Source organism: Budorcas taxicolor, chromosome 4, assembly GCF_023091745.1.
Source record: "Budorcas taxicolor isolate Tak-1 chromosome 4, Takin1.1, whole genome shotgun sequence".
Lineage (NCBI taxonomy): Eukaryota > Metazoa > Chordata > Mammalia > Artiodactyla > Bovidae > Budorcas > Budorcas taxicolor.
Window position 1 is genome coordinate 66,482,360 of NC_068913.1, and position 14,819 is coordinate 66,497,178.

Below are 14,819 nucleotides of genomic sequence, written 5' to 3' on the forward strand. Positions count from 1 at the left end.
TGGAAGTGTGGAGTCTTAACCACAGACCACCAGGAAAGTCCCTAGCTGCTTTCTGAATTCTTCAAATTTAGGTACTCATATTTACAATACCTTAACCCTGCCTCTGTCTAAGACGTCTAGTTTTATTTCTTTAAAGGAATGGAAACTTAAAAATTTCATGAAGAAAACTGAGTGGAGAATCTCCCCAAATTTCTATAATTTTTTTCTACTGTTTCCCAGTGATCACACCTGTTAAGACACCAGGTCTTTTAGTGACTGTGTAAAGCATTGAACTTCTATGGACATAACCTTTTGTGTTCATATTTTATTGGTTTAGGTCATATTTTATTATATAATTGTAATAATAAGTACAATTTGTCAAAATTGCGTTTGAAATAAATCACACTGAAGCTTGTAATCATTAACTCAACTAGTACAAAAGTAAGCAGCGATACCAAAGGGTGAGCTAACGGTACAAATGCTCCATCCCACGGCCATCAGGCAGTGTGGTGTACAGAAGGGAGGGGAGGCACCAGTGAATCCAGAGTCTGTGAAATAGGAGTCATTTGAGGGAGCTTCAAACAAAGCAGTGGTTCTCAAACTTCAGCACGCATCATAATTATCTGTATGCTTAGTATAATGCAGATTGGTGGGCTGCAACCCAGAGTTTCGGATCCCAGTGGGACTGGGGTGAGGGTTTGCATTTCTAACAACCTTCCAGGTGATGCTAACTCTACTGTTACAGGGAACACACTTTGAAGACCACTGAACTACAGCCAATTTTGGTAACATGGACGGGGACAGGTTTCTTCAAACATAGATCGGTGGACTGCAACCCAGAGACAAAACGTTATTTGGCAGAAAACCAAATGTTGTCTTTCCACTGTATCTACTATCCATCTTCTGGTGGATAAGCACTAGGTTATCTGTTACTCTTAGCTTTGGTATTGTGTTGAAACTTAAAAAATTTTTTCTGTGTCTACTCAGGAACTTTATTTGAAATTTGGTAAAGGATGGAATGAGAACTGTTAAAGTCTCACATTCATTATTTTTTGCTTCTTTGGAAAAAAAAAAAAAAAACCTACTAGTTAGCTCTCTCAACCGTGCTAGGCAGGCTGTTTTCAAATCAAACATTCCCCAGTCTCCTTACAGAAGGAGAAAGAAAAAAAAAACATTTCTGTCTGTCAGGAACGCGTGTTTGGCAATAGCTTGCCAGCTGCAGGGTAGATGGGCTGCAATGTGGGTGTGTTGTCAGCAAGCTGAAGACTTTGAGAAGCAGGCAGATTATGTGATTGCTCTGTAATCTCCTTTTCAGAACTGGCTGACGGAGCTGGAGATCTTTGCTATAATCTTCTCAGCTGCCATCCATGACTACGAGCACACCGGAACCACCAACAATTTCCACATTCAGACCCGGTGAGGATGTTGAAATGTTTGGAAAAGAGGCAAGAGGGGTCAGGGATAGAGTGTGGAAGTCAGAGAGGGGCAGCCACCTTTCTTTTGCGTGGTGGCTCTATTTTGAGTTTCTGAACAACAACAACAAAAAAAATGAACTTATATAACAAGAGATCAGCTGGGTCAGCTTCAATCAAAACCTAAGAATTAAAGAAACCATTTGCTCCTGATTTTCCTATGTTATTCACATATTAAATATGGACATACTTCTCTTAGTCACTTCAATCATGTCCAAATCTTTGCGACTCCGTGAACTATAGCTCACCAGGCTCCTCTGTCCATGGAATTCTCCAGGCAAGAATACTGGAGTGGGTTGCCATTCCCTTCTTCAGGGGATCTTCCCAACCCAGGGATCGAACCCACGTCTCCTGCGTCTCCTGCATTGCGAGCAGATTCTTTACGACCTGAGCCACCAAGGAAGATCTATTCTCTAGTTTAATGCTAGCTATTTTTGTATGTATGGGCTATGCATATTCTTTGTTGTCGTTCAGTCCCTAAGTCATGTCCAACTCTTTGTGACCCCATGGACTGCAGCACATCAGGCTTCCCTGTCCTCCGCTATCTCCCAGAGTTTGCTCAAATTCATGTCCATTGAGTTGGTGATGCCATCTAACCATGCGTACTGTACCCATTTCTAATAGGTGAAACAATGTACATAAAGGTGCAGATACCACGTAGGCTAAATCAGGGAGGACAGGCAAGGATTGAAGTAATTCTCTTGACAGTAGCAATAGCAGAGCCATCTTACCCTCTGACCTCAGGGATTCTGCTGATGCTTTTCTCATCCTCCCTGATTTCATCTCTGCCCTGTTCAGTGGGTATGTCACTGCCCGACACAAGGCTTTGGGAGGGGTGGTCTCATGTAGGCCACTTTGCACCCTCTGTAAGGAGCTTCACAGGTAGACACAAACCTCTGTGGGGCATAGGTCCAGGTGCCTCCCTCAGAACCTCTTCACTGTAACAGACATCATAAATCGATTTTGGTAATTTTTTTCTTATCAAACTGAAGATTTGTCCTTAGTATTCCTCTCAGCACAGAATTCCAGGCAAGCAGTACAGTCAATTGTCATTTCCATTTAGGGTAAAACCTTATCTGCCTTCTCCTGGTCTAAGAACTTAACCTCTCTTAAGACAATGATGTAGAACTGGAGAGACTCTTGACAGTAGGATTAATTGGATCTTGACATAGAAATCAAAAGAAAGTAGAACTGGAAAAAGGCAGTGAGACACAGAGAAAGAATATTGTGGAGAGGGTTGAGTTTAAGACTAAAATACTTGCTGATTTCACTTGAAAAAGGCAGGTGCACACTCCAGATATATTTGTGTTTGTTAAGTCATTCTACATGTGTTTAATGAAGCCAGCACTTAATTATGGGGTACACAAAAGAAGGCAATATCATCTGATCTCTGTTCCGAAGGGCATTTCAATAGAATGGAAGCGGACAAAAGGTCTTCAGCCACATGCTTCATTTTCTGCTTTCTGCCTGCTCATAGAGTGTCTTGGCTGCTGTGGAGCAGCTTTCTGTAGCTTTGTTGCAAGATCTTTGAATACAGGGATTCCACAGAGCATCTCTGTTTAATAGGTATCTGCCAGTGGAGCCTTGACAGAGATGGCGGTGAATAGCACCTGCTGAAGGAAGAGAGGTGGGTGGAACATTTGTACCTGGATCTTGGCTGGAGAACAGTGTCAAAACTAGTCACAACTCAAAGGAAAATGGCTTAATTACAGTAGTTAGAAAATAGCTTAATGTCACAAAATATACGTCAGTTGGTCCCTTACTTACTCAATGGATATAAGATTAGATCTTCCACCTCCTCAGGATTTGCTTGTTTTGTGTTATCTCCACTGGAGTGGGAAAATTCCAGAGGGTTCAGTTGAGCTTGGTTTGGAATGAAATTTAAACTTTCATTTTCTTTAACTGAATTTTTATCCATAGCATCTCTGCCTCTGAGATCCTTGTTTAGGAAACTAATTATGTGACCAGGTTCTTTGCTCTTCAATGGGCAGACTGTTGATTCTAACACTTTCAAGGTATTCTACATACATTCCAAAGTTTGGAATGCAGATGGTAGTTGGAAGTTATCTTGAGGGGAAATGGCTGAACTGTCAGAATACATTGCCTTTATTTAAACCCTGAAAGCCACTGTGGAGCTCTGCAGACTCTCAGTTTATGTATCTGGGGCTCAGCTTCCTTCATGAGAAATGAACAAGCTCTAATAATCTAAAGTTTCATTAAATTAAATGTATTAAAATAGTATACCTCCTTATGTTGGTGTCATTCAGCTGTTTGAGGAAGGGACTAACAATTTTCATATAACCCTTATATTTTTTATTCTCAACTTCCCATGTATGACTTTCATATGGCAAAATTTTAAGATCAAGCTACTAACAAAAGAACTTGCAAACTGTACCTGCCAGGTGGTATGTGTTCAGAGAACAAACAAACACATTCTCTCATTGAATAAAATAAAAATAATCATTTCAGAAAATAAAAGGAAGTGTGACATGACCTGTATTAAAAAAAAAATCACCTATACAGGTAAAAATCAGCACTACAGGTAATTGAGATCTTATTATAGAATAATTTTTAGAGAGTCCTCAAGTTGGATATCACATGTGAAACAATATCCATATATTGACATTTCAATACCCTACAAACATCAATTGATAAATTGTAGTGTTGGTGTTAGCTTTTTGATTGATATAACTGACATGGGGGCAAAGTTAATTGCTAAAATAGGATAAAGAGATGGTATGTTTCTACCTTTAGGAGAGTTACCTGAAAAATCTCAGCTGTTCAACATCCTAAATTGTTTTTCTTGGCTTTCTGTTCAGGTCTGACCCAGCAATTCTGTACAATGATAGGTCTGTTTTAGAAAATCACCATTTAAGTGCAGCGTATCGCCTTCTGCAGGAGGATGAGGAAATGAATATTTTGATCAACCTCTCAAAGGATGACTGGAGGTAAGGATGAGCCACAGGAGAGTTTTGGAAGCCAGGTAAGAAACAGTGAGGAGAGATCAAGTGTGCTTGTTTTGAAGAAAATAATACTCTGAAGTTTTTCTTGCTGTTTCTCTTTTCTTTTCTTTTCTTGACACAAATATTCAAATATATTGTAGGCACTTTGGACATATTTGCTATTAGTTACCTTAAGAAACCTGGGCTTCCCTGGTGGCTCAGAGGTTAAAAGCATCTGCCTGGAATGCAGGAGACCCGGGTTCGATCCCTGGGTCAGGAAGATCACCTGGAGAAGGAAATGGCAACCCACTCCAGTGCTCTTGCCTGGAGAATCCCATGGAGGGAGGAGCCTGGTAGGCTACAGTCCATGGGGTTGCAAAGAGTCAGACACGACTGAGCGACTTCACACACCTTAAGAAACCAGTATTGTTTTCATCGTAAATGAATTTTATCATTTAACATATTTTTGTCATTTTATCTTTGATTGGACTTCTTAAAAAAATCTTTCAAAATTTGCTAAGGAAATCGACACTTTAAAATAATCATGGGTATTTAATTCTATCACCTAAATGGCACTATGTGTGTCTTTGAACTTGGGTAGAGCTGAGTTTGAATGTGAACACAATCATTTATTAGCTGTATGTCATTTAGGAAGCTACTCAACCCCACTACACCTTTAAAAAATTTAATTTCTAGAAAATTTATAATAACATTTACCTTATAATTTTGTTACGGTAATAATAAATGCTAAAATCCATCAAAAATGCTTAATTCACTTTGTGATACATATAGCAAGCCTGTGGATCATTGTAGCTGTTAATGTAGGGTCGAGATGTTTCAAAACTTGTAGGAAAAGTCATTTAAATGCTTAAAAATTTCTGAATCTACTGTGGTGCAAATAATACTTGTATTTTAATTAAACGATTTGTTGTTTATTGAGTATCTCTGTGCCGTTATACAAGGATTCAGAGAAATAAGCCATTCTGAACAACAAATCGGAAACTGATTTTCAAGAAGAGTTGGCTGTTAGTTTCATTAAAACCTAAAGGAGCATTTGTGTTGGATTTTATTGGAAAATGATAGATTTAAGAAGCATCTAAAAATGCAGAGCATTTCAGTGAATCAATGCAAATCTTTCAGAAAAAGGAGCCCTCTATCCAATTTAAATGTTTGTAAAAGTATAATGAAAGATTTGAATATGGCAGAGAACAGCTTTACACATATTCAGATGTGTCCTGGTTTTGAAGGATTTGTGCTTATTTAGATAGTGTATGTTCCTGGTCTCAGGACAGTCTAATGAAGCGCTCCAGAGCTTACATGATTACCTCTTTTTTCTTTCTTACTTTCTTCCCACCCTCCCTTCATCTCTTCCTTACTTTTCTTATCCCAGGGGAGGGAAACAGGGAGGCAAAGTCGGGTAGGTGCATTCTAGGACTCCATGAATCCTAAAGAAAGTTGAGCAAGGCTGTCAGGAAGTTCTTGAGCCACAGTCAGCCATCAGAGGAGTTCCATGTCTCCCAGGAAGAGATACCTTCAGTCACCTGATGCAAGCCGGGGAACATGACCTTGGGCAAAAACGGCAATAGTTTTCAGAATGTAGTAGCTGAGGCCCATGGCCAATTAAAGTCCTGTAGTTGGAAGTCTGCGTGATATATTCTCATGGCCACTATCCCATGGAGATGAAAATATTATACTAAATGGCTGTATAATAGTCCATCTGTGGAAGTGCCATAATTAGTTTTGAATGTGTGAGTATGGGTTCATTTCTGTGTTTGGGTTATTATGAAGAATCCTACAATGAATATCTCTTTAATGTATTTTTATATGTAGAATTAATGGATCACAGAATGTTTGATGTTTTAAGGTTCTTGTTGAACTTTGTCAAATTGCTTTCAGGTAATGTGCTGATACTGCTGGCCTGTGGGATTTGCGGGCAGATGGGAGTTATGGCTGGATGGGCATAATTGCCTCGTAACCTATTTTCAAAGTACAGATATGCCACTTCTATTATCTATAGTTTTGTTAAGGATTTTCTATTTCTACTTAACTATATGTTTGTCAGAATTTAGTTATGTTATTTGTGCTTCCACTTTGCTATGATCATGAGTCTCATTCATTGTTCAGTGTACTGCTATGTTAGGGAGGCTGGTTTTGGCAATATCTAAACCCAGAATCATTGCAACACACCGGAACATATCAGTTCACACTGGAATACACTAATATCCACCAATGCAAACATCCTAATTATTTATCATTAACTCTGTAAAGTAATACTCAAAATTCTCCAAGCCAGGCTTCAACAATATGTGAACCATGAACTTCCAGGTGTTCAAGTTGGTTTTAGAAAAGGCAGAGGAACCAGAGATCAAATTGCCAACATCTGCTGGATCATCAAAAAAGCAAGAGAGTTCCAGAAAAGCATCTACTTCTGCTTTATTGACTATGTCAAAGCCTTTGACTGTGTGGATCAAAACAAACTGTAGAAAATTCTTAAAGAGATGGGAATACCATACCACCTGACCTGCCTCTTGAGAAATCTGTATGTAGGTCAGGAAGCAACAGTTAGAACTGGACATGGAACAACGGACTGGTTCCCAATAATAGGAAAAGGAGTACATCAAGGCTGTATATTGTTACCCTGCTTATTTAACTTCTATGCAGAGTACATCATGAGAAATGCTGGGCTGGAGGAAGCACAAGCTGGAATCAAGACTGGCAGGAGAAATATTGATAACCTCAGATATGCAGATGATACCACCCTTATGGCAGAAAGTGAAGAGGAACTAAAAAGCCTCTTGATGAAAGTGAAAGGGGAGAGTGAAAAAGTTGGCTTAAAGCTCAACATTCAGAAAACTAAGATCATGGCATCCGATCCTATTACTTCATGGGAAATAGATTGAGAAACAGTGGAAACAGTGTCAGACTTTATTTTTTTGGGCTCCAAGATCACTGCAGATGGTGACTGCAGCCCTGAAATTAAAAGATGCTTACTCCTTGGAAGAAAAGTTATGACCAACCTAGATAGCATATTCAAAAGCAGAGACATTACTTTGCCAACAAAGGTCTGTCTAGTCAAGGCTATGGTTTTTCCAGTGGTCATGTATGGATGTAAGAGTTGGACTGTGAAGAAAGCTGAGCACCGAAGAATTGATGCTTTTGAACTGTGGTGTTGGAGAAGACCCTTGAGAGTCCCTTGGACGGCAGGTAGATCCAACCAGTCCATCCTAAAGAAAATCAGTCCTCAGTGTTCATTGGAAGGACTGATATTGAAGCTGAAACCCCAATACTTTGGCCGGCTGATGCGAAGAGCTGATTCATTTGAAAAGACCTTGATGCTGAAAGTTTGACGGTGGGAGGAGAAAGGGATGACAGAGGATGAGATGATTGGATGGCATCACCGACTCAATGGTGATGAGTTTGGGTAAACTCTGGGAATTGGTGCTGGACAGGGAGGCCTGGTGTGCTGTAGTCCATGGGGTCACAAAGAGTTGGACATGATTGAGCCACTGAACTGAACTGAACTGCATTCTTATTGGTTGGTATCTGTGAAGTACTAGTTTAGAATACTTTGAATCCTACCTCTGATCAAAATAAGTTGTAAAATTGAATGGTGTGGCAAGACATAAGTAAATTTAGTATATAAAAAGTTAAACTAGTCACTTGAAAAATATAGTTTAATGAAATCTGTTTATGTGCTAGCTTTATATATTTTTGTTCTTTTCTAAGTCAGCATAATCTTTATTTTCTCAAAAAGAGTGAAATATAGTTGAATTAGGTCATGGAGCATCTCAGATATAGGAATTTCTGGTTCAGTGGAAACATCTTTATAATTATAACCCATAGTGCCATACTTTTTGCTACTCCTGTTTTGGGGGATTCTGTAAGTTAAGAAAAGATTGTAGTTGCTAACTTCTTAAGTTACATAGATTTAGTGTTCATTTAAGGACATGTTTGAAAATATTATTTTATCATATTTTATTAATATTGAGAGATATTGCTTCAAGACAATGATATTATCCCATAAATAAAATATTAACTTTTTTAGAGTTCTCAGTAAAGCCCATTAACCCAAAGATGATGTATGTTTAGTATTTTACATCTTTCTAGGAAAGCAATTTAATGTCTGGTAGATTCTATTTGGATACGAAAGTGCAGTGGACTTTTTAAGGACTTTATAAGTGAATATATTACCGTGTATTTACTGCATTTCAAAGTGGAAAAACATGAAATTCCACACTGGGAATGCCAATTCAGCTGCTTATAAAGCAGTTCTACAAATAACAACTATTAACTATAGACAGAAACAAGATCAAATTGCCAACTTTGTTGAATCATAGTGAAAACAGAAAATTCCAGAAAAACATCTACTTCTGTTTCATTGACTATGCTAAAGACTTTGACTGTCTGGATCACAGCAAACTGTGGAAAGTTCTTCAAGAGAGGGTAATGCCAGATCACCTTACCTGTCTCCTGAGAAACCTGTATGTGGATCAAAAAGCAACAGTTAGAACTGGACATGGAACAACTGACTGGTTCCAAATTGGGAAAGGAGTATGACAAGGCTGTGTATTGTCACCCTGCTTATTTGCTTTATATGAAGAGAGTACATCATGTAAAATGCTGGGCTGGATGAATCACAAGCTGGAATCAAGATTACTGAGAGAAATATCAACAGCTTCAAATATGCAAATGATGCCACTCTAATGGTAGAAAGGAAAGAGAGACTAAAGAACCTCTTGATGAAGGTAAAAGAGGAGACTGAAAAAGCTGGCTTAAAACTCGGCATCCATAAAATGAAGATCATGGCATCTGGGCCTATCACTTCATCGCAAACAGAAGGGGAAAAAGTGTAAGCAGTGACAGATTTTATTTTCTTGGGCTCCAAAATCACTGCAGATGGTGACTGCAGCCATGAAATTAAAAGATGCTTGCTTCTTGGAAGGAAAACTATGACAAACCTAGAGAGTGTATTAAAAACCAGAGACATCACTTTGCTGACAAAGGTCTGTATAGTCAAAGCTATGATCTTCCCAATAGTCATGAACAGATGTGAGAGCTGGACCATAAAGAAAGCTGAGTGCAGAAGAATTGATGATTTTGAATTGTGGTGCTGGAGAAGACTTTTGAGGGTCCCTTGTACAGCAAGGAGATCAGATCAGTCAATCCTAAAAGTAGTCAACTCTGAATACTCATTGGAAGGACTAATGCTGAAGCTCCAATACTTTAGCCACCTGATGGAAGAGCCAACTCATAGGAAAAGACCCTGATGCTGGGAAAGATTGAAGGCAAAAGAAGAAGGGGATGTCAAAGGATGAGATGGTTAGATAACATCACCAATTCAATGGGCGTGAGTCTGAGCAAACTGTAAGACAGTGAAGGACAGGGGAGCCTGGCATGCTACAATACATGGGGTCAGAAAGAGTTGGACATGACTCAGTGACTGAACATCAACAACAATGAACAAAATGCGGAGACACAAACACAACCTGCAATGACTTGAGGGCTCTAGAGAGTAAACAAAATTGGACAACTTTTGAAGGTGTGTTAAAATTTGGAGACTCTGATAGGAAGAGGTGACTGTGATGTTTTTGTCTCTGAAGGGAGTCTCAGCCAAGGCAATACTGGATGGTTAAAACTAGATTTATACAAAACCTTTCAGTATGTTTCTGGCTAGAGGCATTCATTGGGGGAAGGAAAAGATTTTCAACAAATGGTGTTGGAGCAAATGGTTATCAATATAAAAAAGAACTTTTACCTTTACCTGACGTCATACTCAAAAATTATCTTGAAATTGATCATAGACCTAAATATAATAAAAGATTGAAATGATAGGACTTTCAGAGGAAAAGTCCTTTCAGTAGTGAGAGATTTCTCAGAAATCTCTCCCCCAAAAGCATGAAACCTTAAATAATTATTTTGAAATGTAAAACATTTTCTCTTTGAAAGATACTGGTTTAAAAAAAGCAAGAGGAGTAAGAGAAATTATTTACAACACATTGAAATGTATTGAATTGTGCAGCCTATATGGAAGTAGTTTATTCTATGCAAATTCTACTTCAATTAAGTTCTTAGAGACAGTAAAAAGATCAGTGTTTGACCGGGGTTCAAGGCCAAGAAGGTAAGCATAGGCAAAGCATATGGGATTTTAGGGTGTGGAAACGATTCTCATACTACTAATGGTAGGAACGTGAGTGGATGCTTTGTCTAACCCCACAGAACTGTGCAACATGAGAATTGTCCCTCAGGCGAACCATGGGCTAGAGTGAATGCAAAGTGTAGGTACTGGTCATCAATTATAACACATGTACAGCATTAATGTAAGAGGTTAGTAAGGAAGGAAACTGTAGGGGAGAAGGGGTATATGAGAGCTCTCTGTACTATCCTCTCAATTTTTCTGTAAACCTAAAACTGCTCTAAAAATGTCTATTTAAAAAAATAGGATCCCTATATCCCATGTACACCATGGATTATCAGTCACTCTCCTAGGATTAGTTTCAAATTAATTTTTTTCTCAAATCTTGAGCTCAGTGCAAAAAGGAATGCTTTCCTATACTTTGTTTCATTGAAATTTTTCCTGTGAATTAATTTTCCAATGATGTGCATTCCACATATGTTCCTAATAAATGATTTCCTTCATCTTTGATCATTATTTCTCATAAAAGTCTACCTAAAAGACTCATTAGATTTGAAATATCACAACTAACTAACTGATTTTGATTAGAACTGGAAAAGAATAAACTAATTTTTACTTTCTATTTTTTACTTCCACCTTTTTTCCTCTGTGATGTATCTCTGAAAGGGAATTTCGGACCTTGGTAATTGAGATGGTGATGGCCACAGATATGTCCTGTCATTTTCAGCAAATCAAAGCAATGAAGACTGCTCTTCAACAGCCAGAAGCGTGAGTGAACCTGTAACCTCATGTGTTTTTATAGGTGTTTGACCTCCTGCTTGTCCATGTCACTGTACCTTTAAAGTTTATCTCTTTTAATATAACTTTATTAAATGGTCTCATAAAGTAGTGATGCTTGGAGGAGAGCACATGAGAATATTAACCTATCATAGATATTTCTCATCAGGGTTAAAATGAATAATAGGGGCAGTAACAATTTGCCCTAATGAGAATTTAAAAGATCCCTTCAATGCAGAGGCAACAAATAAAGGTCAGTGAGTGACTCTTGGATTCTTGTTGTCTCTTTCATGATGGCAGATATTCCAGAAATGGTTTTGAGTCAGTTTTTGAGGTGTCCAGTTCAATAAACATGGAGACCATGCTGATAAATGTCCCAGTTGGAGGATGAAATGATGACTTCCCCCAAGTTCAGCAGCAGAGGGCTTTGAGATAGGAAAATGGAAGGGATTTTTAAAAAATAAGTGGTATTTTAAAAACTCTTACTGAGATTTTGTGAGTCTGGTCATTATGTGTTTGCGTCCTTTGGGTTTACAGAATTGAAAAGCCAAAAGCATTATCCTTGATGTTGCACACGGCAGACATCAGCCATCCAGCAAAAGCATGGGAGCTCCACCATCGCTGGACCATGTCGCTCCTGGAGGAGTTCTTCAGACAGGTACCTTGTTGCTTTGTTCCCCCCACTGGTGTCGTCCCTGGATATAGCCAGCAACACTGTGATCAGGACTGTTGTTGTTACAATTATCTTCTTTTTGAAGGGATGGTTTACAGCTTTTATTTTTTGGCCTTCTGGTCATGTGATGTTTGACTCTCACCTATGTTCTGATTGTCAGAATGTTATGGTATTTCTATCCTACGCATTTCTGTTTGCGGGGGGGGAAAGCATTTCCTTGTGGCAATCTTTTGTCAAAATATCATCTGAGATACGGTTTTACTTTTTTTTCTAATGGGGTAACCAAATGGCAGTCACTGTGACCTGCTTCTCTGTTATAATTGACTGGGCTGTTCCTTTCTAGCAGACAAACCCATGTTGTCCAATTCCAAAGCCAGTTGGAGCAATTTGAGTTCAGAAAATTATTTGAAGCTACTGTTCCAATTATATTTAAACTTACTATATCCTAAGACACAGGGTAGTGTTTTCTATAAGAAAAATCAGAGTCTTTAATGAGGATACACTGCTTTAATTTTTTTTTTAAGCTACATAGAATTAGAGAAGTAAAATGGTAAATAAATACATAGCACCAAGACTGCGGTCTTCTCAAAGCCAGGCATGTGCACTAAGTTCTTCTCAAGAAGAGCTGCCATTAAAATATCTGCTTTGAGAAGTGAGGTCCTGAGGTTCAAGGCAAGATGGCATGTAGATTGTGGGACCGGAACTACAGTTAATTCAAGTTCATATGGTTAATTCATTAGTTCCTGTTAATTTACTGAGAGAGGTTACAGTACAGATTCAGAGACCTCTGACATTCCATAAAACATTACATATTAACCAGTCTCAACTTTGTCCCCTAAACTGACAAGAGATATACCCTTTCACCAGTTACTCAGATTTTTGGAAGCAAATTATTCTTAGGGTTATTCTCAGGATTCTCATTTGAATGGAGAAATTATAGAAGGCATTTCTGTCTTTGTTTTTTTTCCTTCTGAAGCTGCACATGATATCTGGTATTGAGGTGGGACTAGAGTTAACTGTACATTAAGCAAAGTTCAGAAGCCCCTCTATTGGAATTCTTATTCCAGCTGATCTGTGGCCTGGGACTAGTGAAATCACTGCTCTGGTTCCCAATGGTCTTCTCTGTGACTTGTTTCGGGGGACATCGGGGGATTTAAAGGAAGGTTGGGCCAGCCTTTTTCCTTAGAGTCCTCCCCACATTAAGTGTTTCCTTCATTCTGCCCAAGAGTGCACGTTCTGTCCAACGTTCTGTCCAACACATGTACACGTGTGTGCCCCCGCTAAGCTGTTTTGTGAGTATGCCGGCAGTTTCCTTATGCAGCATATGGTTGTCTCCTGACATGGTCAATGCTTGGCCTCACAGCGTGGTTCTCAAGGGGAACCCAAGGGGTGAGAGGAACCAACACTGTACAGGTGTGGCCATGTTGTCTGTACGAGAATGACTCCAAATTCATTCTTAACTGAAGGTTAATTTTGAGCCATTTTTCCAGAAATTAACTTGTCTAATATTAATCTCCACTTCCATTATCATATGCTTTTTTTGATCATTGCTTTTGTAATACATCCACTATAAACTAGTAATTTTAATCTGAAGCTAGAGGTAAATCATGGAGAAGGCAATGGCACCCCACTCCAGTACTGTTGCTGGAAAATCCCATGGGTGGAGGAGCCTGGCAGGCTGCAGTCCACGGGGTCGCTAGGAGTTGAACACGACTGAGAGACTTCACTTTCACTTTTGACTTTTGTGCATTGGAGAAGGAAATGGCAACCCACTCCAGTGTTCTTGACTGGAGAATCCCAGGGACGGGGGAGGCTGGTGGGCTGCCGTCTACGGGGCCGCACAGTTGGACACGACTGACGCGACTCAGCAGCAGCAGAGGTAAATCATAGTTCACTCGTAAGTTTGAGGCACTGAAGTGGTTCCTTTTTCAATTGTGAGAGTGAATATGAGAAATTACTTAAACGGGAACATTTTTCCCACTAAAGGAAACCTTATTTGCACAAACATAAGCTTGAATTGAAAGAAAATGTACCAGAGGCAATATGAAAATAACCATATTGAATTTCTTGCCAATCAGGAATGGACTGTTAGCTCACTGGACTGGAAGTATTTTTTTAGCAATTATGATTCAGTAAATTATTTTTATTGACTTAATATTTTAACCCAGATGCCGTAAGCCATGGTAAGTAACCCTTGTAGGAGAAATGTTGCCTTAGCTCTTAACTATAGATTTTAAATTGGACAGTTCAAATGGGAAATCTCAATGGGACTGTAGAGTCTTTGAAAAAATTACATTTAGATGTTGGGTTATATTTCAAAATAAGGGCATATCCTCAGTGCTGATAGACCAGACCTCCTATGCATTGCTGAAAGAGTAAGTTACATCTTAAGTTTTATAACCATATTTTATAAAATCCAAGCCTCTGCCTCAGGTCTTTTTCAATGAAATACTGACTTTAAGAAACTGTGAGTTTGCCTTTTTGGTAAATACATCTTGAGAAACTCTGGAGATTCATTTCCTAAGTATTGCTGTATATTTTTATGTTTTATAAACATCACCTACAATTCTTTTAATTTCCTCTGTGTTTGTGGTTATTTCCCCATTTTTTGTGTATTTCATATACCACTGTCTTTTCTGTATAAAGTTAGCTGATCATTTGAATATTTGATTATTTCTTTTTAATTTTATGATATAAATTGCTGCTTTCATTTTTATTAATTTATTTCTTCTGCATGGTTATCATTAATTCATTTCTTTTGCTAACTCCCCAAGTTGGATGTCCAATTCATTTATTTTCATTCTGCCTGTTCAATATTAGTAAATGTAAGGCTAGGGGTTTTA

The 14,819-nt window shown here is 38.6% G+C and overlaps 1 protein-coding gene and 1 non-coding gene across 2 annotated transcripts in view; both read left to right on the top strand.

Moving 5' to 3' along the window:
• The window catches only part of PDE1C (phosphodiesterase 1C), a 609,137-nt gene that overhangs the window by 511,435 nt on the left and 82,883 nt on the right, over positions 1 to 14,819 (top strand). The window contains exons 9-12 of the mRNA XM_052638578.1: positions 1,295 to 1,395; positions 4,271 to 4,399; positions 11,193 to 11,294; positions 11,841 to 11,961. Of these exons, the coding sequence (XP_052494538.1) occupies positions 1,295 to 1,395; positions 4,271 to 4,399; positions 11,193 to 11,294; positions 11,841 to 11,961 (453 nt within the window). The remainder of the gene's footprint in view (positions 1 to 1,294; positions 1,396 to 4,270; positions 4,400 to 11,192; positions 11,295 to 11,840; positions 11,962 to 14,819) is intronic.
• Positions 4,601 to 4,674, top strand: TRNAS-GGA (transfer RNA serine (anticodon GGA)). The gene has a single exon. It is a non-coding gene; the product is annotated as a tRNA-Ser (tRNA).